Source organism: Phyllostomus hastatus, unplaced genomic scaffold, assembly GCF_019186645.2.
Source record: "Phyllostomus hastatus isolate PE091 unplaced genomic scaffold, TTU_PhHast_1.1 phas_scaffold_216, whole genome shotgun sequence".
In the NCBI taxonomy this organism is placed as follows: Eukaryota; Metazoa; Chordata; class Mammalia; order Chiroptera; family Phyllostomidae; genus Phyllostomus; species Phyllostomus hastatus.
Genome location: NW_025334018.1, coordinates 11,788,003 through 11,812,690, shown reverse-complemented (window position 1 = coordinate 11,812,690; position 24,688 = coordinate 11,788,003). Strand labels below are relative to the sequence as shown.

The 24,688-nt window shown below is 50.3% G+C and overlaps 1 protein-coding gene across 1 annotated transcript in view; it reads left to right on the top strand.

Moving 5' to 3' along the window:
- The window catches only part of SLC22A15 (solute carrier family 22 member 15), a 68,588-nt gene that overhangs the window by 15,153 nt on the left and 28,747 nt on the right, over window positions 1–24,688 (top strand). Inside the window, exons 3-4 of the mRNA XM_045817205.1 lie at window positions 21,376–21,508; window positions 22,144–22,308. Coding sequence (XP_045673161.1) covers window positions 21,376–21,508; window positions 22,144–22,308 — 298 coding nt within the window. The remainder of the gene's footprint in view (window positions 1–21,375; window positions 21,509–22,143; window positions 22,309–24,688) is intronic.

Here is a 24,688-nt window from a genome sequence, read left to right as displayed (position 1 = left end):
AAAATGAATTTAGAAGTGTTTCTGTTTCCTAGAAGAGATTATGTAGAATTGGTGTTAGTTCCCTAAACATTTGTTAGAATACTCCATTGAAATCATCTTGGCCTGTAGATTTCTTTTTGAGGAGTTTTAAAATTATGAATTCAATTTCCTTAATAGTTATAGGGCTATTTAAATGATCTATTTTGCATTGTGAATTTTCAAGGAATTGGTCCATTTCTTCTAAGTAGTCAAATGTATACGCATAGAGCGGTTCACAGAATGATCTCACTATCCTTGTGACATCTTCAGAGTCCGAAATGCTGTCTCCTCTTTGACTACCTGATATTGGTCATTTGCATCTTCTCTCTTATTTCATTACTTGTCCGCCCTGAGAGAGGTGTACCAGTCTTATTGATGTTTTTAAAGAGCCAGCATTTATTTCATTGATTTTTCTCTGCTGTTCTATTTTCAATCTCATTGATTTCTGTTCTGCTTTTTATTATTTCCTTCTTTCTCCTTGCTTTGAGCTTATTTTTGCTTTTTTTTAGGTTCAAGAGGTGGTAGCTTAGATTATTGATAAGAGTCTTCATCTTTTCAAATGTAAGCATTTAATGCTATTCATTTCCCTCTCGGGGTGGCTTTAACTGTGCGCCACAAATTTTGACATGCTGTGTTTTAATTTCTATTTAGCTTCATGTATTTTTTTTCCTCTTGGAGATGTCCTCTTTGACCCATGGATTGTTTAGAAATATGCTATTTAGTTTCATAGCATTTGTGGATTTTCCCATTAGCTTTCTCTTTTTTATTTTGAGTTTGATTTATTGTTGTCGGAGGATATATTCCGTACGAGTTCACTTCTTCTGGCCCAGGATGTGGTCTTTCTCAGTATATGTCCCATTGGCACTTGAACCAAATGTATGTGTTGTTGCTGGTGAGTGGAGTGTTTTATAAATATTGCTTAGATCCTTTTGGTTGATGCTGTTATTGAGGTCTTCTGTATCCTTGCCAGTCTTCTCCCCAGTTGTTCTATAGATTGTTGAACAAGGAGTGTTTGTGTTTCTAATTATAATCACAGATTTATTTATTTCCTTTTTACTCTTCTTAGTTCTTGCTTTACATACTTTACGGCTCTCCTGTTTGGCATATACATATTTATGGTTGCTATGTCTTTTGGTGGATTGGCTGTCCTATCATTTTATAATCTCCTTCTCTGTGCCTGGTAAATTTTTTTGCGACACATGATAATTTTGTGAAGCTCAAAATTTATTCTCCATAGCTAGACTTTTATTGAATACAGCCACGCTCATGTGCTTAGGCATCGTTGGCAGTAATTTTCATGCTGTAATGGTGGGGGTGAGTGGTGGTGACAGAACGTAGAGCCAGAGAAGCTCAAAGTGTTTGCTCCCTGGTTCTTTGTCCCTGGTGATTTTATCTGTTCAAAAATGTGCTTTATCTGATATTAATATAGCCACTCCTGCTTTCTATGATTAGTGTGATCATGATACATATTTTTATCATTATATGTGAAGTTTGTTTCTTGTAGACAGCATATAATTGAGTCAGGTTTGTAAATCTACATCTTTGTGTATCTCGACAACCTACACTTAAAGTAATTGTATGTTACGGCATACCTCTCCCATTTTATTTTTTGTTTTCTGTTTGTTCTCTCTTTTTTCTTTTTCTCTTTTGTTTATCCTGCCTTTCTGTAGGCTGCTGGAACATTTTTGAGAATTCTGTTTTGACTTATCTGTAGTGTTTTTGAGTGTATCTCTTTGTATAGTCTTTTTAGTGATTGCTCTTGGCATTACACTGTATATATATGTACGTGTGTGTGTGTATAACTCATCACAGTCTACTGATATTGTCAAATCACTAGCTCAAGTGGCATAAAGAAAGTCTACCTCACTTTACGTTCCTTTGCCCTCCCCTGGTATAATACAGTTATTGTAAATATTTTCCTACTTACTTTTAGGACCACACTGCACAGTGTTACAATGCATATAAAAAGTGCTCCCCGTGCCTTTGGAGAGAGTGAGCAGGCTCTGTCGGGGCTTCTTCTGTTGCCCCCTAGCGTTGCTGAGTCGCTGGCTGTCTCGGTGCCTGGCTGGGATGTGGAAGGCAAGAGGAACCTGGGGCTCTCATCTCCGTGCCATTTTCGGGCTCCCTGAGCCCCCACTGGGTCTTCTTACCCTTTCAGAATTGCCTTTTGTTTGTTTTATGCACAATGTCCAGGGTTTTGGTGACACATCGTGGCATGAATAGGGAGAAGTAAGGTGACTCCGTCTTCCTGGAGGTGCAAGTCCCCTTGTGTCCTTTCGGCCCGCTCACCACTTCATTGGAGCACTTCAGACGTGGTTGGCATGGCCAGACACTCCAGGTTCCTCTCGCACTTTCCCACCCCAACCGTAGAAAGCCATTTCTCCAGAAAGCCCTGGTTCTATTTATTGCCCCCATAGGATTTTGAAATGGGTGAGAAGAATAGGTCTGCTCACGGCGTTACAATGAAAGTGAATTTCAGACCAAACTCTGCCACACCTGGAAGCACTTGCTAACTAAATTCTTTTCTCTCAAAGCACAAAGTAAACCGTCTTGCAGGCTGGAGAAGTCCTAGCTCCGTGCTTTCACAGATGTCCCCAAACTGCGTGCACGACAGGCTAGGGAGACAAAGTTCAGCTTTGCAGAGTCAGCACACTGACCCCTTCCCCGCCAGCTTCAAGCAGACAGAACCTTCCAGAGTTGGTGTTGGCTCAGGACCGAGGAGAGGTGTGAGCCTAGGAAAGCCCCTCTGTAGATACAGAGGGCAGAGGTTGTCTCAGAGATTCACGGAAGGGCCGTGAGTGTCTCTAAGATACATTGAGCTAATCCCTGTATTGGGAATGCCTTTGCTTTCACCAGGGATGGCCCCTGTTTAAAATTCAGCGTTGCTGGTCAGCAGGCCACTATGTTAATGAAGGACCAGCACAGCACCCATTGTCGATAGGGACAAGGACTAGTGGTGCCCTGGTAGGAGGTTTCCTCTGGAGAATGGGCTTTCTGCAGCGGAGGCCAGCGGAGCACTGCCGGGCAGGGCAGCCTTGATGGGCCTGCCCGTGGGGCCGCGGTGACAGCTCGGCCTGAGGACCATTCACGCAGAATGTCCCACAGTACACGCTTAATACCTTAAATTAAATAACATAGCAATGCTATGCTTCAGCACGACAGGCACTCCACACATTTCTGCAGAATCGAATTAAATCAATACAAATGGAATCTATACTTAGGAGCCCTTTTAGGTATCACCAGAGGGACAGCATTATTGGCAAATGCTTATTGAGCAGCTACTACTTGCCCGATGCTGGAGAAAACCTTGGTACGAGGAGGGAGATGGCTGTCAGACCCTGCGCCCCAGCACAGTGGGCCTGGGCGCCTGGGTCGCCGGTGCATCTCCTGGCTGGCGCCCGGGAGCCCTACCTGCACAGTGGGCCTGGGCGCCTGGGTCGCCGGTGCATCTCCTGGCTGGCGCCTGGGAGCCCTACCTGCACAGTGCTTGACTGAAGGCTGAGCACGGAGGGGAGGGAGCCCAGAGAGCTGGGCTGCCAGGCCAAAGAGCTGGTAGAGAGAGGAGAGAAGGAGTTGAACAGCTTCCCTGGCAAGTGCTGACGAGCTGTAAGGCCACTCTGAGAAGGAAAGGATAAAGGGCTAAGGTGGCCCTCACCTTCCCCACCCGTGAGGGTAGCTGCGTGTTCCTCTTCTCGCCACTGGGGTAGATAGGTGGGTCTCTGTCTCTCTTGCCATCCGTCCTTGTCAGACTGTAACTCTCTGTCCCCGCCCTCCCTCCCTCCATCCCTCCATCCCTCCTCTTCTTCCTTCCTTCCCTCCATCCATCTGGCTTTTCTGTCTCCTTATTTCTCTCTGCCTCTGTCATTGTGTCCTCCTGTGTCTGTTCTCTGTTCCCACCTCTCCTCTGTCTGTCCCTCTGCATTTACCTTCTGTTTTTCCTCTCTGCCTTTCTCTGTGTCTGTCTCACTGGACTGTCCGTCTCTTTCTCTGACGTTTCTGTCTCTCTCCATCTCCGTGTGTCCTTCTCTTTGTCTCTTGCTCTTCCTTCCCCACCCCATCTCATGTGCATGTCCTTTTCCTCATTCCCACCACACAGGCCCGCCAATGTGCACATGCGTGGATGTCCGTGCTGTGTTATGCACACAGATTTATGAACATGTGGGGCTTTCCTCCCGTGGTACAGAGACACTCACATTCTCATCCCATCAGAAGGTCAGGCAGTTATCCAGCTCAGAGGCTAGTCTCAAGGCCCAAATATTCCCTGTGCAGACAGTGACCCGCAGTCTCCAGCAGGTGCTCCGAGGTGTGTCCAGACCTGCGGGGGGCGGGGGGGTGGGTGGAGCTGCCAGCCGCCCAGTCAGGTGGAGTCTGTGCGCTGTCGTGGGGACGCTGGGGTCATGGCTGGGTTAGGATGTATTATCTGTGGAGCATCCCAGATGCTGAACTGGCTGCTTCCAGCCCGAGGGGGTTCATGGTGCTCTGCAAGGGTAGCTGTGGCCTGTCCGCCCTGCTGAGGGAGGAGTGCAGGTGGCATCGTTGCCACAGAGTGGGACACAAGTCCACAGTCCCCACGGAATCCTCAGTTGTGACAAGACCGTTCTAATATTTCGCAAGGAGTTTGCGGGTGGGAAGGCGGGTTTCACAAGCCTTAGTGGATAAACAAGAGTGAGGAGGCAGACAACTGGCGTGAGTGCCTTGGGTGCACTCTTGTGTGCTGCTGGTCGAGTCCTGTCGGCAGCCCCGCGCTGCAGATCAAACCACTGACGTGTAGGGACATTACAGAACTTTTCCTGAATCACATACTTACTGAGCCGCTGGTCTGGGAATTTGATGAGCCTGAATTCTTTCTGCTGCACCCGGAATTTCCCCGCTTCTCCCCCTTTACCTTGGCATTTCTGTGTAGAAAAGAGCTGGATGGTTTGCTGTGGTTATTGAAAGGGCACGGGGTCCAGGCCCCAGCACCTGGGCCACCGCCAGTCGTCCTGGGCAGCCCCCAGAGCGCCTCCGTGCAGGCGTGGGGAGGAGCTCGGCTGCACCCAGGAAGAGCCGGCAGAAGTGCGGGCAGGTGGACTGGCGAGAGCGAAGGTGAGCAGGGTGACTGGCGTGTGACGGCATGAGGTGCCCACACAGGGTTGAAAGCTGAGCAAAGTAAAATGCACCAACCTGGGCTGCCCGTCACCCGCCTGCTGTGGCCTCTGACAGGGAGGATTCTAAGGAAGAAGAGCAGGGAATCACGACATTTGTATTGTGGCTGGCAGGTTAAAAATCTAAGAATGCCTGGTCTGGAGTAGCCAGCCGACTTCACTCAGGGCCACACTGTTTGCAGATGGGGGTGCGTGGCCCTGGATTGCCTTTCCACTGCGGCGTGGGACAGAGCAGGAACGGAGGCGGGGAGCCAGCCCACCTGTGACTCCGTCTGGAGCGTGCCTTTCCTGAGGCGACGCAGCTCTCAGACATTTGTTTCCGACTCAGGAGGATTCTGGCTAGCAATCCCCCACCCAAAAAAAAGATCACACCGATATTAGAGTAATGATTCAGTTAGGCTGGTAACCAGTGCAGTCGCTGTGGAAAACGGTATGGAGGTTCCTCAAAAAATTAGAACTAGATCTACTATACTACCCAGCAGTTCCATTTCTGAGTGTTTCTCTGAAGAAAATGAAAACACTAATACAATACAATATATGAATCCCTGTGTACATTGTAGCATTCTTTATAACATCCAAGACATGGAAGCAGCCTGAGAGTTTATCAGTAGGTGAATAGATAGGGAAGATGTCACACACACACACACACACACACACACACAGAGGAACATTACTTAGTTGTAAAAATGAATGGAATCTTGCCATTTGTGACAACATAGAGTAGTATGCTAAGTGAAATAAGTCAGACAAAGACAAACACTGTATGATTTCACTTATAATTGCGATCTAAAGAAAAAAATAAATGAACAAACAAAATAGAAACGGACTCATAGACACAGAGAGCACACTGATGGTTGCCAGAGCGGGGGGCGTGGGGGATGGGTTAAAGGTGAAGGGAAATAAGGGGCACAGGCTCCCAGTTATGAAGCAAATGGCCCCTGGATGGAACGCACAGCGTAGGGAGCGTAGTCAGTGACACTGTGACGACTGTGTGCGGTGAGAGGCGACAACCAGACTTCCCCGGACGGCCACACTCTAGGGTCCCTCAGTGTGGAATCACTGTGTTGTACACCTGGAACTAACGTAGTATTTTATCTCAACTAATCTTTAATTAAAAAATAGTAAAAGTACAACTTGGAAAAAAATTTGTCAAGCCTCCAAAGACTTACAGATTTCCTAATGTAGCAAAACAATAACAAAGGAGAATTAAATAAAATGAACAACAGCTCACGTTCTCCTCAGCGGCCTGCAGCCCCAGGGTTAAAGGGTCGCCCCCACGACTCCCCCTTGAATATGAGGTCTGTCCAGAAAAAGTCCAGCCGTTGTTAATATGACGAGAATGGTTTGCGTGGCACTGAGGTAACCTGGCAGCCACGGGGAGTGGACTGGAATGCGCACGTGCAAACAATGACGACTTCATTGTCCTAGTCAGTGGGGGCGGAAGACGTCGTTGAGTGAGCATGTGTACTGTGTGGCCATCGCATTAAAAAATGAGCTAGTAGAGCAATGAATCTGCATCAGATTTTGCATTGAACTTGAACATTCCTCTGTGGAAACTATTCGGATGATTCAGAAGGCCGCAGCCAAGGGCAACTGGTGACTGGTGGCTTCATCACGACAATGTGCCTGCTCAAGCATCACGTCTTGTGCAGAGTTTTTTGGCAAAACATCAAATCACCCAGGCGACTCAGCCTCCCTGCAGCTCAATTATGGTGCCCTGTGACTTCTGGCTTTTCCCAAAACTAAAATCACCTTTGAAAGGGAAAAGATTTCAGACTGTCAATGAAATTCAGGAAAATATAATGGGGAAGCTGATGGCAATTGGGAGAACTGTGTGAGGTCCCAAGGTGCCTACTTTGAAGGGGACTGAGGCATCATTGTCCTATGTACAGTGTTCCTTATATGTTGTATCTTCTTCAATAAATGTCTCTGTTTTTCATAGTACATGGCTGGACGCTTTCTGGAGAGACCTTCTTATACTCAGATGCAAGAAGAGGCTCATCTGCTTTATGCTCTTAGTGCAGAGTATCATGTTCCCCCCAATTCATTTCATTTTATCTCAGTGTACAAATGGGTGTCCCCCCTGTGTGCTGCCATCCCCCGCTCAGAGTGTGAGTGACAGGTGTGTCCACACCGTCTACTTGTGCCTTGGACTCTGCAGCCCTGTCTGGGTGGCGGTCCAAGTCCTGGAGTGGTTTGGAGCGGGTGGCATGGGTGGCTTCCAAGTTTCCTGCTGCCACTGCTGTGATGACAGGAGTCAGCAGAGAAATGGCAACGGAGGGACGAGTAACTCAAGTGATGATCGGGGGCAGCCGGGGCCAGCAGTGCCCGGCAGGTGGCGACGTCGGCCGGGCTGTCCGCCGCAGTCACCTTCAGGACAGCGCAGTGCAGCCCCAGGCCAAGCGCACCCTCCCCTTCATTTCTCAGCGCTCATTCCTCAGTGCTGATGCCCCCTCTAGTCTTCCAGGTGCTCCTCAGACGCTGCAAAGTGCTAATGTTGAAGCCGGTACCCAAGCTGGTCGTTAGGTTGGTGAACATCCCTAATGTATAATCTGTGGTGTAGAGATAACATATGGTTCTTACTGAAGTCATTTGGTATAAAATGAAAGTTAAAAGAAATAAGTATAAAGTCTCATTGACCTTTCATACAAGGCTTTCGAAAGGAAATATCAAGATAGAGCCTGCAGAACTCCGTGGTTTAAGGAGATGATGTCCGAAATACACATTTTACCACTCCCACTGGCCCCTTACCACATTCAGGTCAGGCCCTGCAGAAATTATTTGTGGAGGGTTTTGGGAAGGGTGAATAAAAGGTTATGTGGATATTAACTTTGAATTAATGCAAAAAAACCCCTCTAATCTAGGAGTCTTGGCTATTTTAAAATGAGTTAATAGCCATCGGGGTGAATTTATGTAGCAAATTGCTGTCTGCTATATTCAAATTATTCTCTGAGCTCTGACTCATTCAGAAAGGACCAAATATCACGGAGACACAATTATTATGCTTAATTAACGTTTGCAACCAAAAAAGAGTAAGGTTGGAATCTTTAATATCATTATAGATAGAACAACTGAGATTGACTGATTATTATCTGGAGATTAATATATTTTCCCCAAGCCATACCCTGGGGTCAAAAGACAGAATATTAAAACTGTTTGAAAAATTCACTGCAATAATTGCTTTAGGGGCTAATTTTTTTTAAATGCCTTGCTTCCTTACGCCTGTACTACTGACTGTTATAGACTGCACACTTCATCCATTAAACGGTAATTCAGAGTGACAACTACACTGAAATGAAGCAAGTTAGTTAATCACCATGAAATTGTTCCTGAACCGCCCTGTCCAAGTTCTTCCTAATCCCAAAGGGCCTCTGATCACCTGGTTTTCTCCTGCAAGCAGAGTTTTCCTGTCCAAAACCGTAAATATTTGGGGGGCGGCGGGTGGGGGGGGATGTGGACAGTGGGAGAGTGAAGTGGGGTTGGAATTGTCATCAGAAGCATTCAGGATATTTGAGAGAACAGTCACCCACTGCCCCGTGGGTGGTGCGGAGCCCTCAGGGTGGGCTGCAAGGCTGGGGAAGCTGCTGTTTGTTCTGGCCCGGCAGTCTTGAGACGCAGAAGCGCTGGGAGTCCGGGAGGGGCTCGGGGCTGGAAAAAGGGCTCGGGTTTCACCACCGTGGGACTTCGGGTGACAAGACGCCCCATCAATAATCACGTGCCCAGGCTCTTGGTCGGCCACCTGAACAGCCAGAGAAGCCTCCTGAGCCTTCCTTGTTCTTTAGGAGCAAGTAGGCTGTGCCCAGGACAGCCACGGGGTCTGTCGCCCTCGCAGGGAGGGCGGAGTTGGGGCTCGTGACCCCCACTGGGCTCGTGAACAAGTCTGCCCCGCTTAGAAGGCCACAGCAGCCAGGTGAGGGGCACAGGGGGCCCAGCCTGAGCACCCCCCCCAACCCACTGCTCTCAGTGGGGACCCGCGGGAGCAGCTAACACACACTGCTTCCATTTCCGGGGCTTCAGGAAGTTTCTGTTTCAGGGGCTCACGTTTTGCCTTTGCAGTTTTTCCAGCCAGGTTTCAAAAAAAAAAGACCTGCCCATTTTTCTTTCTCTTTAGTTTTCTTTCCCATGAGGGTTGAGGATAAAGGTAAAGCCGAAGTATTCCACAGGGCAGGTCGGCTCCGGGAAGAGGGGAAACCCCTCCGATCACAAATCTCCCTCCCAGCCCCTGCGACCAGAATGCCACCCAGTGACTCCACGGGGACGGCAACTAGTCGGCGAGTTCTCTGCCTGTGCCTAAACTCGCCGCTTGATACTTGACGTTGGGACGTTCAGATATTTATTGCCTGTGAGGGTGCCTGTAAGACTGTAGCAGTTACTCTTATTCCCCAAAGAACTCAGCAGGTGTTTAATTAGTGCCGGCAGATACCGTCGGGTAAGCGCTTGGGATACATACCTACACTTAAGAAGCTCACTTCATTGTAGGGGAGAGAAAAGTAACCAGTTGACCGCACATCGTATTAGAAGCAAATAGAGAGGACTCTGGTGGGAAGGGGAGCGCGGTCAGCCCTTCTCCAGGGAGTAAGGTAGGATTTCAGGTGAGAGGAGCCGCTTACGCTTAAGGTGGTGTGTCCTGGATGAATGGGACTCATGGGGGAGGGCGGGGGTGAGGGTGGAGGACAAAGGCGGGGCCTGTACAAGAGTGATCAGCGCCAGGCTTCTTGGCAAAGGTGGACTTTTCCCTGGGGAGCCGTGCCCTCCCCTGGGGGCTGTGAAGATCCTGCATCAGTCACGCGTGGGCAGAGCAGCCATTCGCCCTCTGCGGGCCAGAGTGAGGACTGGAGGGGCACAGCTTCCTTGCAAAGGGCACTGACCGGACCATCCTCAATGAAGCTTAGGGTGCAGGGTCTTCATCGCCCACCCGCCTCCCCTACCAGGAGAGGGGCCTGTGCTGAGAGCACGTTTCTCAACTCTGGCACCATGAAATGTCGCCGTGCGATGGGAGGGGGAAAGAAGGGGCCGTGCAGGTCCCAGGAGGAAACTGAAGCAGAGGCAGAGACACCTGAGACAGTGACCGAGCCCAGGGGAAGCTGCTCACAGCAGAGGCAGGTGTGTGTCGTGATTCTCAACGCTCCTGCTCTGGAGTCTTCCCAACATTCACGAGCAACCTCAGAAGCAGCTCTCTCAGTCCGCCTGGTGCAGTGGGCAGGGGAGGGTGAGGCAGCCCGGTGCAGTGCTATTCAGAGCAGCCAGGGCAGCAAGCAGCCTGGGGGCGGGGTTTGGTGGTGTCACGTGGGTGCCCAGGATGTCACACGGATGGTGCGTAGATGACAAAGGCTCAGTTAAAAAACAGAAGTTTGATTAACTACTATACTTTAAACATGCACTGCGGGATGAGATAAATCTCTTAAAAAACATGTTGGAAATGGAGTTTAAAATTCATTATTCTCTTTTCCTCGCCCCCAGTCTTCTCCTGCTATTTCCCAAGCCCACGGGCTCCCTGTTTGACAGAGAACCTTCCTTTTTCTTCCTTCTCCCTTTCCACCAGCCCCTGGTTCCGTCGCCCGGAGCCGCAGGACCCACTGGTTCCTCGGTTCCTCCCAGTGTTCAGTCGATGTTGGCATGGCTTCCTACATGGAACACCCGTTAAGGGTTAAATAATAGAAAATCGTTACCCAGCGTATTGTAACTTCAGTGCTTTTGGTTTAGCTCTCCCAAATGTAATGTGTTATTCCTCGTTAGCTCGAGGACTCTGAGACCAGACTAATTCAAGCATTTAGCACTGAGGGAAGGAGGTTCTGAGACGGGCGTCTTGGCGTCAGGTCCAGCCCCCCTTACTCTAGCGTCTGGGCTGCAGACACTGTATCATCTGCAAATTGGGAATGACAACAATCACAGCACACCTATTCCAAAAGGTGGTTGTTGGGGTTAGGGGGGAATACTCTGTAAAAGTTGGTGGGTTATTAATGATCTGGCTATGAGGGTAGGGTAGCCTTCCGATTTGGCATATCTTTGATATACATTTTTCATTACTCAGATAGTAATTTGTTTTAGGATTCTATAAGCATGTGGCCCATTTTAAAGCAGTCGTTTAATTTTGCAGGTTGTCATATTTCTGCCACATCAAAGAATGATTGATTTGATTTGTGACGTTTTCATGAAGCCTACGTTTTCATGATTTCAAGACACTTTTTAAAAGATTTTATTTATTTATTTTTAGAGAGGGAAGGGAAGGAGAAAGAGAGAGAGAGAAACATCAATGTGCGGTTGCTGGGGGCCGTGGCCTGCAACCCAGGCATGTGCCCTGATTGGGAATCGAATCTGCGATGCTTTGGTTCGCAGCCCGCGCAAGACATTTTGTTGCTTCCTCTAAAACCCGTCTTCGGCTCTGGCTGGCAGGGCTCACTGGGTCCAGTGCTGTCCCGTGAACCAAGGGGCCACCAACCGGATTCCCAGTCAGGGCATGTACCTGGGTTTCGGGTCAGTCCTCGTCTGGGGCATGTACGGAAGGCAGCCAGTTGATGTTTCTCTTCCACCTCGATGTTTCTCTCCCTCTCATTCTCCCTCCTTTTCTCTCTCTCAAAAAAAAATAAAAATAAAAAAATAAAACTTGTCTTCAAGCTCACTCAATCTGTGGTCGAACTAATCCCGCTAGTGGCTTCAGATAACACCTCACGCAAGACTCAGCCCGGGTCTCTAGAACGAGCTTGAGCCGCTCCTTTCCCCGAGCCCCCACCCCGTCCAGGCTGGCGGGGTCCCTGGCATGACCTGTGGCAGGGCTTCCCACACCCACGCTTGCCCCTCCATTCCACTCTCCGTATGGCGGCCCCAGCCACTTCTCTTGGCATCCACCCGTACTTCATCCCTCTGTGGATGAGCCCTTTACTCTCAGCCTCTCAGCGATAGGAATTCAACTATTAAAAAAAAACCCTCCCTGTAACTGCCTCAACTCCCTGCACCGCTGCCTGCCTGCCGTTCTCTCTCCGGGAGGGGGGAGGCGCTGCCCAGCGCCAGGCCCTGCGCTCACTGCGGCATTTGTCATGTTTGTGTCCCTGTCACCTTTTCTTGTCTAGGTGCCTGCTGTGGGGGGCTGTCCCAGCTGTGCCTGATATCTGGGGATGAGTGGACAACTGTCCCTGTGCTTGTTATGCTAGGGCCCCACAAACCCTTTTTGAAAATACAGTGTAACAAGCGAGCTGATGAACTCTGTCTTTCCATTGCAGTAATAAGCATATGAACAGAAACAGATGTGGGTTATAAAACAGAAGAAGATTTAGCGAGGTCATCCTGAGAGACGGGAAATATTTTGTCTTTGCGTTCTTCCTTTTCTGTGAATGCGTCAGAGAAGAAAAGATTTCCTCCTTTTTAATTCGCAAGCGATTTCTCAGTTTGAAATGAATTACTATAAAAAATTCATTCTGTAGCTCTAGAATTTGGCCTCTTTAAAAAAATTGTAGGAGAATCATCACTTTAATAATCTCTAACCAATTAAGAGTTTGAGTGATTTATAAATTTATGATTTTTAAAATTTAAAGCCTCATGAAAAACACATTTTTCAAGACTATCCCACTCGTCACGTTTTAGGTTTGTCGTAGCTTAATTTCTGGTGTCCGGTGGTATGCTGGCTTGGGTTTTACCTTGGTACTAAATATTTGTCAAAAGGGCAAAGGAAAAAGCTAACGACAAGTCTCATCTGGTGGGTGACATCTTTCAAAAACGTTCAGTCCAGTCATCTCAGTCCATTTTCTCAAATACTGGAGGGGTCACTCTCCTAGCGTATCCTATCTGAGCTCTGACAAAATAAAGCTCTTCAGTTCACACAACAGGTATGTGGTGAGTGTGTAAACTGCATGTGAAACACTGTAAGATTGAAAACCAAACCAAACATTTACGTTGGAGTCTGACATAGTGAGGGGGGTGGGATATGGAAAGCCGGTTGTGAACACATTCCCCCGTCTGGCTGGAGTCAGCCCCAGCTCGCCCAGCCCTGTGGGTGCCCTCTGGGTTCCCCCCTCACAGCCTCCGTGTGCTCCCCTCCACCCCGGCCGGGCCTTCCAGCTTTCCCGTCCGTCCTGAACGCATCCCAGGAGACCCAGGGGAGCGCGTCAGCCCAGCCAGCACCGCCCTGAAGAAGAATCACGGGAAATTGCTTTGGCACTGGAACGGACAGCCTGAGAATCGGAATTTGGAATTCGCGGGTCAAACATCCCTCGGGCCACTGGTTCCTGAAAGTGCCAGCCCGGCCGGTAGCTGTCCTGTCGTTGGGAGGCTGGTGTTAGGGGCTTTTTGATGGATCGGAGAAGTCGTGCCAGTGTGGTCCACAGGATGCTTGGTTATGGCACAGCACGTGAACCACTGTTTATGGGTTAAGCACAAGACAGATCAGTGTGGGCCCAGACATCTCGGCCATGGGAACGGACTGCCAGAATTGTGCTGCAGGATGATCGAGGCTGAAGTTGCGGGCCAGGTTTCAAAGGCACAAGGACACCAAACAACCCCTAAGCACGTGGAAAACATAAACGCGAGTGTCTGAGCTCCAAGGCATTAAAACCCAGTGCTATGGGCCTGGTTCACCAGCCAGGGTAAGAGAAGGGCTGTCTCCATGATAAATACACTCCTCTCTTTTCTCGGCCAACCTGATATTACCTGATTCATTTTTCAATCTGGAAAAATGTCACCCTCCTCATAGCCTCGTGAGCTGAAAATTCTACTGCAGAACTATCCTGTAGCCAAAATAAATTAGTTTTTCATGAAACAGAATTTCTCCAAACTTCAGAACTTTTCCAATCTCTTTTATGTGCAACTCTAAAATGTGGTTTGCCCTTTCCTGTACAGATCTGTAAGTTGGGGCTTCTTAGCGTGATCTGGTCTTTCCTGATGACTTGGGCCCTACTTTTTCATACAGAGTTTGGGGGGTGGAGGACTGGAGGAGGTTGAGGAGTGTCTGGAGCGGCAGGGGTACTACAGGAACTGGGTCGGAAGACTAGGGGTCAGTGGTCTGAGGGTGGGATATTCAAGACCCAGAGTTTAGAGGTGATGCAGTTACTGAGGATGACAGAGTCGGGACAGGGGTTCCCAACCTGTGAGAATCATCTGAAGAACTTAAAAAATACACCAAAGCCGGGGCCCTACCCCTGTGTCCTCAGGAACTAAGATTCCTTCCAGCTTTTGACTCGACTGCCCCTAATACGTGTCCATCTTCATTACGGCCTCAGACAGAGCTGCAGCGTTTCACATGGACGGTGTGGGCACTAGGATGGTAGAAACAGAAAAAGGGCAAGGGGCCACTCGGCTGTCCTCGAGAGAAACTCCTGGCAGCTGCCATCCCATGCCTCTGCTTACGCTCACTGTGCAGAACCTGGTGGCGTGGCCGTAGCCAGTTGTAAGGGCTATTGGGACATTCCTTCTCATTCTGGGTAGCCCCATGCCCGGCTGAGCAGTCTATTCCTATGAAAGAGTGGATACTTCAAAACAAGCTAGATTCTCTGCCACAGGAGGGGGGCGGGTTATATAGACTCATCACATAAACTTCAGACAAGCTGCTGATTTTGAATTGTGGCCACCCACTCCCATCTCAGGTTCTCAGGTCCCAGGAAGAGCGGCCTCCCGTGGAGGGGGTCTGGTTCCGTGAGTGATTTCCTCCGGGCACAACCAGACTTCTACTAGGGCAGGAACGGAAAATACAGAGAAGAACAGAGGGGATTTTTCTGATGCTGACTTTGCACTACCTCCCCCTCTTATGTCTTCCTTTTCCCAACGCATACTCCAGGATGGCAATGCCCACTGCTCTGCAGCTCCCGGTGCCCCTCTCCCTCTGCGGCACTCCGGGAAGCCCTCGGCCCTGTGCGAGCTTAACTGCCCTCCTCCTCCTCCTCCTGATCACTGCAGAGTTCAAGGGCGCACCCAGCTGGCCTGGCTGTCCCGCACCATGTCCCCTGAATGGGCCGTGTCCCACTGAGGGGTTCCTATACCAGGACATCTTCCTCCGTAGACTTCTGCCCCCCTCCACCTCCATCCCGCCAGCTGTCGACCTCACTCGGTATTTTCAGTGGAAGAGAAACGAAGCCATCAGGCCCGGGGTTCCTCCACTGCCGGCCTCGGCACTCACGTCCTGCCCGTCTCCCTCGGAGAGCGGCCCCTCCCTGCTTCCACAGAAGGCGAACCTCTTCACTGCGCACAGCCAAGCCCACGCCTCCTGGCCTTTCTCCTGCACAGATACCGTCTCCCCTGGGACGCTCTCATCGACATGCGCACGTGGCAAAAAACACACCGATCATCTTTGACCCCATACATCCGTCAGATTCTGTCCCGTTTCTTGGCTCTTCTCTACGGCAAAACTCTCGGAGACCATTGTGTACACACAGCTGCTGCCGGCAGTGCCTCAGCCTCCTCCAGTCCCTCTGCCACGCCCCGTCTGGCTTCCCTCCATACTCCACCGAAATGCTGTTTTAAGTGTCCACTTTGTTTCCGAGTGTAACCGCTCTTGTCTGTCCTCACCTTGACCTCTAAGCAGCGTTTGACATACCCGACCTCCCCTGCCTCCCGAAATCAAGTTGGTCTGTCACACCACAGTCCCCCGTGTCCCCGTGCTCTCTCCGCCTCCTACTCGTGAGTTCTCTGCGACGGCTTCTTCCTTTCCTCACCTCCGACTGTGGAAGGGGCCTGAGCCCCGTCCTGAGCCTGCTTCCCCATCCGCAGGTTCATAAACCTCCTGTCCTCTCCCTTGAGCTCAAGACTCTCATCCAAATGATACCTTGCCTGGCGTCTCCACTTGGAGCCCTCACCCCTTGCCGCCTTCTCCATCTCAGTATCTGTCACCGCCATCCGCTGAGCGGCTGAAGTTAAAAACATAGATGAGATCCTGATTCTCCCTTCCACTCCTCATCTCATCATCAGCAAGTTCTGCCTCCAAAATCCGTCCCAAGTCCGTGTAATTCTCTCCATCCATCACCTTAGCGCCTGCCCTGGACCAAACCGTCATTGTCTCCTGAGCTGCTGCTGCGGCCGGCCCGCCCGCCCCCACTTTTCCTGTTGTGACGCATTCCCCAGGAGCGGCCAGAGTGGGCCTTGGGAACATAAACCCAAGAATTCAGCACCTTCCCTTTGCACTAGAATGAAATCCCGCCTCCTGACTGTGGCTCAGGGCCCTGCGTGGTCTGACGCCTGCCCCCTTCCGGCCTCCTTTCTTACCACCCCCACCGGAGGCCTATGGACGTGTCTTCTTCACCCTGGGGCGGTGGCCCTCATTCCCGTGTTCCCTGAACAGCTTCTCAGGGTTGATGGCTCTCCCGTCATTCAAGCCACAGATGTCCCCTCCCCAGAGAAGCCTTCCCTGAATACCTCTTGAGAGGTTTCCTCCCCTTCTCTCCCTGTGTGTCGACGTGTTTAATGTCTCTCTTACTCCACTGACACTTGCTCTGCATGCGAGCGGGGACCATGTCTAGCTCGTTCACATCTGTATTCCCAGTGTTTAGAACAGCCATTCACCCCTCGTAGAAACTAATCAAATATTTATTGAATCCCTAAATGAAACAAAATGTCTGGGATGTAGTTCATTTTTTTTTTTGCCCTACCACATCCGTCACACTCTCACTGAAATGATGTCTGCCACCCAAAGCAGAAACTTCCTGATCACCACTTCTAGGGGCAGTGACACCCCAGCTCACTACTGCTGATCCGCGCAGGGCTAGAGAGCCAGTTAATGAAGCTTGTTAATGCACTCGAAGGACAGGAGAAGTCAGCAGCAAAGCCCAGCACCCGGGAGGGGCGCGGCCCCTGCTTGTCGTCCGGTGCCCGGATCCTGCTGCTGCTGCTGCTGCTGCTGCTGCTGCTGCTCGCAGATGTGCAGAGCTGTCTGGCCAGGATCTTCGCCGGTTCAGTCTCACGGGACGTGCGAGAGAAGGAGAGAAGTTCAGCGGCTTTGGGGGCTTTGGGCCGTAAAGACGGGTGGTCAAAGCGCCATGGGAAAGGAGCGGCCTGAAAGGGGAGAAGAGAGGAGACCTCCTTGCGGGTGTTGGAGAAGGGGCTTTTCATGGCCCCGTCTTCGCTGATTCTGGGAAATGGGCTGGGAGGGGGAAGGCTGCGCGTCCTCTTAGTTCTCTGAGGCAAGCGTCCGGCGCAGGTGGACGTCCATCCGTGTAACAGAGGTCACTTCACTGCGTCCCGAGCCAGGGCTCCAGATAAGGGCACTTTGATCAGAGGGCTGCTTTCTCTTTAAGCTTGCACGTTTCCCTAAAGTAGAAGGCAATAGCACTCAAGGGACGTTTTTATTGTGGTAGCAGATCCACAACATAAAACGTACCACGTTCATCACCTTGCAGTGTGCGGTTGTCTACGTAAGAAACATCCGAACCTGCAGAGGATTATCACGCGTTTGTCTCAGCCGGACGGGTAACAATTGCCAGGAAGCAAGGTCTCAGTGGACTGGGAAAACGCCCTGGAGAATGGCAGTTTTGCAGTGGACTTGATACGGTCGGATCAGAGGAGGATGCTTGAGGAGGCCTCCGTGAAATTCCCAGGTGGCAGACTGGGGCGGTGGGAGAAGGCGAGGTGGGGAAGTCTCCGGGACTGGATGCAAAGTAAAATGGAGAGGCACCTGCTTTTACATCGGTGGGTGCGGGATAGTTACCAACGAGCAGTCGCAGCACATGGAGATGGTGTTTGGGGAGCAAGCAACAATGGGCGAGGTTGGGCTCTGTGGTCTGTGCGCTGGCGGGAAATTGTGCCCGAGGGGCGCACACCGTGCGGTGGCGTTGGGCACGCTCATGTTGTGCGACTGTCACCGCCGTCCGTCTCCACGCTTCCCCGTCACCCCACACTGAACCCGGTGCCTGTCACACAGCAGCTCCCGGTGCTCCTGGCCCCTGGGGAGCACCGCTCAGTTTCCTGTCTCCGTGGGTTGGTTTGACAGCTCCAGGGACAGGGACACCCTCCGTTTCTGACACGTCCGGCCGGTGGGGATGGAGAGGGGCCGCGCACCACACCCGACAAACTCTGGGGAGGCCTGCCCGGGGCCCTGCCACGCTCAGAGACTGGAAGCAACCATACAGGGTGGTCTGACATTCAAAAGTTCCCAACTAAAATCGAGTCATGGCGAGTAATCTGTTCTAGGCCAGTATCTTCTTTGACAAGGGTCAATCGTGACCTTAACCAGTCTGTCTGTCAGTCTTGTTGCTTCTACAGTGACCCTCCTTCGGAATGTCAGGGTAATGTCCTTTCTCCAGACCCCTCAGGGCACAACCCCTGCCCAGAGCACCAGGCTAGGAGCCCCTTGTTGTTACTGTTATCATGTTAACTGTTCATTGTTAACCATCCCATGCCCATCGATGTAAATGTGCGTGTCTGTTCCTCCTATTTTTTATCCAGTCCCAGGGATTCCCCCCTCCCCGCTTTGCTTTCTCCTGCCTCCCTAACCTGCCACCAGTAAATTTCATGTAGCCCCCTTGTGTCTCCCTCTTTGATTCTGATGCATAAAACAAGCGGTAAAACTGCCATTTTCTGGAGCATTTCCTCAATCCATTGAGATTTTTCTTCCCAGCAATTGTCGTCAGTTTGGCTCAAATAGATGCACAGAAATTCTGTACAGGTCTGGACGTTTCTGAGGTCAACACCACCAACCGTGTGTGTGTGTGTGTGTGTGTGTGTGTGTGTGTGTGTGTTGGGGTGTGGGGGAGTGTTTCACAGCAGGCTCTCCTGCCACACCAGCTGGGGATCTGACCGTTCCATTCAGTTGGGGCCCTGTCTGCCTGGAGTGGACATTAAACCCCACAGGGTGAGGGTTCAGCCCCACAAGGCTGCTCCTGCCGCCCCCGCCAAAGGCCAGTCTCAAGTCCTAGGTGCCACCTGCGCCTGTGATGGGCTGACTCGGCGGAGTCAGCGGCTCCTACAGTTTCCTCCATGTTTTAGGTTGACCTGCGTGGGCAGCCCAGAGAACTCAGGAAAACGTGTCACCCACCAGCGCACGGGTTTGTTATGGAAGGACATAGCTCAGACACAGCTGGAGAGGGGCACAGGGCAGGGGGTGGGGAAGGAGCACAGAGCCCCATGTCCCCCCTGGGCGTCCCACCACCCCCCCCCCCAGCGCCTCCCCTTGCTCCCCACCCTGGAAGCTCTCGGAACCCCACCCTCTTGGGCATTTATGGAGGCTTCATTACACAGGCGTGATTGATTACAATATTGGTCATTGGCGACCGAGTCAACCTCCAGGCCCTCTGCCCTCCCTGGACACCTAGAGGGCAGGGCTGAAAGTTCCAACTCTCCTGTCCTGGGGTTCGTTCCCCTGGCAACTGGCCTCCATCAACCGGGCTCTCCATCACCGTAATCGGGCGTGGTGGGAAGGGGCTTGTATAAACAACAAGACCTCCCTGTCACTTTTATTGCTGCGAAGCTTTTCCAGGAGCTGGCAACAAAACTCAACATGGTAACAAAGGATGCCCCATGGCTCTTCTGCAGGAAATCGCAAGGGCCTCCGGAGCTGTGTGCCAGGGACAGTGAGTGCAGACCAGATACACATTTCTTGTCCTGAATCTCATCACACTTGTGAACCTAAAAAGGAAAGGCCTTAAGTGAGAAGCAACAAACATTTATTTCAGATCCAAAATAACTGCTGTTCTCAAAGCACTGATTCAGGAAGAACCCCAAACCGTGTTCCACTTGGGGGCGAGGGCAAGGGGCATTCCTGAGGAGGGGAAGGGGAGCAGTCGCATGAGTACACAGAGGGAGTTTCTGTATTGCTGAGCTCATGACGCGTTTCCGCAGGTGCCGGTGAACTAACCTGGTGATGCTAACTAACCCTGAGGAACGACTTTGGTTTTCAGTCTGTAGTCACAACCAACAGCTCTTTGGGGCACAAAGCAGCGTTAGGCCCCGTCCACAGGTTATTTTGCCTCCAGCTGCAAAGGTTTGAGGACCAAGACTTGCAAGGCATTTCCCCTGTTTGTACTTTTCACACATTCATGAAGCAGAATCATGCAATGTTTGTCCCTTTCGTACGAGGAAAGAGTGAAGAGAGTGGAGATCTAGGGTCACTGTACCAAGCTGCTAAAGCTAATCACACAATGAAGGTTAAGACGTGAGGAAAGGCTCTCTTCTTGTTCTGACTAGCCTGGGACCTTAAACATTTTAAAACTTTCTGGTCATATGTCTGTGCCTGGATGTACCTCTGGGTGCCCAGGTCACCCTCTATGTACCTGCTGGAGGACCCAGGTGTCCAGACCATCCGACCGCCCCTCGAAGGACTCATGTAAACTTCCCCCTGGCATCTGGCATCTGACGGCCTGACAGCTGACTGGTACCCGTCCTGGACCAATCCTAAGGCTAAGAGCGCAGGATGCATAATTCTCAAAAACACACTCTTTACTATAAGAACGTTTACCTTTCTTCTTTGGAACACTTGTGGACTCTTGCCTAGCTATGTGAAGTAATCTCCATCGTTTAGTTCTAGCAAAGCCTCCAGATTCTTTTCAGGTTTGTTTGACAGTGTTCTTATTTTACTTCTCATGGTGTCCTCAAGATGTATCCATGTCATAGCTTGCCAGAATCTTGTTCCCTTTTTAAGGCTGTATAGTATTCCATTGTACGGATACACCACAGTTTCTTATCTGTTCTTCTGTCCATAGACACTTGGGTTGGTTCCACCTTTTGCCCGTGGTGAGTAATGCCGCTCCGAACATTAGGGCACAAATAATCTGCTCGAATCCCTGCTCTCAGTTCTTCTGTGTGTATACCCAAGACATGGAATTATTGGACTATATGGTCATCGACTGGTTAATTTTTTGAGAAAGGTGCTTAAGGGATTTTAAACCCATTCATCTATCGGAGAAAAGGGGCGTTTACTTACTGCCTCCTGTACGTTGTGCGGTGTGTTCAGGGTCAGAGAAACGCAAATGCTGGGGCTCTAGAAGTGCAGGGGCTCAGCCTGAAGGACACACAGATGCGTGAGGGATTAGCCACTGTGCACCGTGCTTGGCGCTGTGATATGATGTGTACAGAGTACTCTGGGGTCTCATTCAGTAATAACAATTTCTGGTGTTTATGGGGATAAGATCTTTTTGGGTGTGGTCCAGGATGGGTGCTCTGCGGAATTCTGGTTAATCATGGGTCATGCTGCAGAGAAGTTTGGGTGGACAAGTTTTGTTACAGGTGGTTTTTTAAGGGCTAACTCCATCCAGCCAGCCTTTCAGTGACCTAAGTGCCTCCCTTTGGTCTTTCCTTCCTCTAGTGGTTCTTAATTGCCAACAGATCGTACAAAGTGAGCGTAGCAAGCTCTTTTTTCTTCAGTGGCGTGTTTGTGGGAGTGATCTTGTTCGGTCAGCTTTCGGATCGCTTCGGGAGGAAAAAGGTCTACCTCACAGGTAATCCGTCCGCGTGTTCGGGAGCTGAATTAGGGGACAGATTTCCCAGGGGAAGCGGTAAGGGGACCCTTTCCTTCCGGTTCTTGGGGAATTGCCATGTCGACACAGAGCTGGGTTTTACGACACAGCTAAGAGGCCGGATGGCAGCCAGAGTTGATTCTGGCATCTCTGGAGACGGCCAGACAGCTGCACTGTGAGCTTTCAGAGGTGCTGGTGTCATCGGCACCCCCAGATTTTAATTTACGCCCTGTTTCTAGGGAGAACAAAGATTGAGACGGCCTGCTAGATCCATTTCCTCCTTTCTTGTGTTGTTGGCTCATTTCAGATGAGCTCTCCAGGACTCAGCGTGGTTCTCTTGACAAGCTGAGTATGAGCCAGGATGTTGTAAATTTCCAGCATTTTTGCGCATAATTGAAAAATGTGCATGATGGACAGAAATCACCTTGTAACAAAGAAAGAAAATCTCAGTTTTTATTGACAGCTTTTAAAAGAAATATTTTTAAAAAAACAAACCAAACCCTCAGAAAATTTACATTTACCAAGATTTCATTTTACAAACGAATGAATAAAATGTATTACTTCCATCCAAAGCTGTTTTGTCTCTGGATTATTGAATACTGTTATTCTCTTTCTAGGTTTTGCTCTTGACATCTTATTTGCTATTGCAAATGGGTTTTCCCCGTCGTATGAGTTCTTTGCAATCACCCGCTTCCTGGTGGGCATGATGAACGGAGGGATGTCGCTGGTGGCCTTTGTCCTGCTGAACGAATGTGTGGGCACCGCCTACTGGGCACTCGCAGGTACTGCTTCAGTCCATGCACATGGGGAGGTGGTGAGCTGCTCCTGAAAACTGCAGGGAACCAGTGTAACCCTGGAGCCTACAAATGCACTTGGACGTGACGTTCTCTCTGTCCAACTACTAGATTTGCTTTTCCCAGTTGGTCCTGTCTGACCGTGAGCGAGTCATTTTATTGATATTTCTTGGTAGAAAGTCTCCCCTGGGGCCTGCCTCCCAGAGGGGAACGCGCCCCCGCCCTCGCAGGCTGCCTCTACATTATTGGGAGAATGTCCATTTCCTCAGAAGGGTGGTCACTGCTTTCACCTTAAACTGAAAAGCAGTGCAGACAGGAAATATTGGAAACTCCTTTCTCAGAGCCTTCTTATCATATCTTATGAACCCATCTCTCATGGATCTTCTGGCTTTTACAATATGTTCAAGTCAACAGACAGTACTCATTGGAACATTTCTTCACTGTTTTTTTTTTAGTTTCAACATTGAGGCCATATTCTGTATTCTTTTCAACCATCTGATCACCTTCTTAAGAAATCAAATACTTACAGCTATGAAAATTTTCATGTTAATATAGTACTTATTTTCCTCTTGTATAACTATCGTACAACAAAAAGAATTGATGTCCGCTGTAAAATAAAATCAAGAAATACAGTCAAGTACAAAGAACACATGTAGTCCTCCCCAGCCGGAAGCCACCACAGTTGACACATTGCTGTGTGTCCTTGGAGCTTTCCTTTGCCTCTCTGTTCCACCAGACTCGATTATTACACAGACCCTCCCACAGACCAGACTCTACTGTGTCAGGCACGTGGGATAAAAGGGTGGACACAGTGGGGTAGGTGAGGGAAGGTTCTTGTTCTCATGGAGTTTATGTTTTAATCAGGACAGGCAGAACAGACCTGAGGTAATTTCAGAAAATTTTAAGTATGGTGAAGAAAATTAGACATGACAATGGACTAGACAGTAACTGTGGAGCACAAAAATTATATTAAATAGGATAAATGGAGAAAACCTTGACGCAGGTGTTTGATCTAAGACATGAATGATGAGGAAGACCTAGGTGTGTGAAGTTCTGAGAGAACATTCTAGAAGGATGGAATGGCAAGAACCAAGGTCCTGAGGCAGGAATGAGCGGCTCTGAGGACCTGCAAAGATGCCCGTGGTGTAGTGTAGAGAGGAATGGGGAAGAGTGGGGAGAGAGCAAGTTGGAGGTTCTGGAAGATTTAGAGCCCATGATAGGCTAAGTGAGAATTTGTTTCTTCCTCGGAGTTCAAGCCAGCAGGTGAGTTAAACAAGGGAGCGGTAGCACTGTGCACACAGAAAGACCCCTCCGGCAGGTTTGTGAAGAGTGGATTGCAGAGGAGCACGGGTAGCAACTGGCAGGCCATTCAGGAGCCCGTTGTGGTTGGCCCCGTGGAACTTGGCGGTGGAGAGCGAAACCTCACAAGGTGGGGTGGGAGGAGGAGCGGGGAGGGTGCATTGGAGCTGGATTTGGGTGGGAACATGACCCGTGAAGGAATCAGCTGAGAGGGGACGAGGAAGAGGAATCAAGGAAGCTTCAAGACTCACGTTTGAACACTGGACGGAGCGTTGGTGCCACTTTACAAAGATGAAGTCGTCACTGTGCACTGTTTTCTCCACCAGCTGGAGTTTGGTTTTTCCTGCCACAAACCCAGCAGGATCGGCAGACTTGAAATTAACTCAGAACAGGCAGAAAAGAAATCTGGAAAATAGGCACGAATATCTGAAGACCCATAAACAGCCCCCAAACCACTTCTGGTACTCCAGAATCACGCAAAAGCGGTGATTTGAAATGCTCATTTTTAATTAAATGTTTAAACCAAACGACCCAGAGCCTTGCCTCTCCTCCGTCTCTACGGCGTACCCCTGTCATCCTCAGGCTGCTGCTTGCTGGGCGTTCGCTGTGAGTGTCGACCGGCCTCTCAAACAAAACGGAGGCTCTCTTCCAGCTGAAGGATCCCCATCCCCTTCTGGGACCTCCGTCTGCGGTAATGTCACGGCAGTTCTCAAGGTCATCAGACTAGAACCTTTGAATCGTGCCATCGTGTCCCTCATATCCAGAGGACACCAAGTCTCACCGGTTGTGACCAAGAGGCGACACTGTTCACCTGGGGGTGCAGGGAAATCACTTGGCTGACATGACCAGACCACAGAAGAGCCGGGCCTTGGAGGCGCCTGGAGCCAGGAGGTCAGGTGCTTCCCACCTCTGTCCTCACCCTTTCCGAGAAGCTTCCTCTGCTCAGTCGGGGATGCACCTAGCGGCTCTCAGATCTCCCAGTCTGGGCAACAGCTCTGACTGCCCAGCTGGGGTCACGCCTGCAGCTAGGGGAGCTCTGAGTGGCAGCCCCCACGTGAACCCCTGGGAG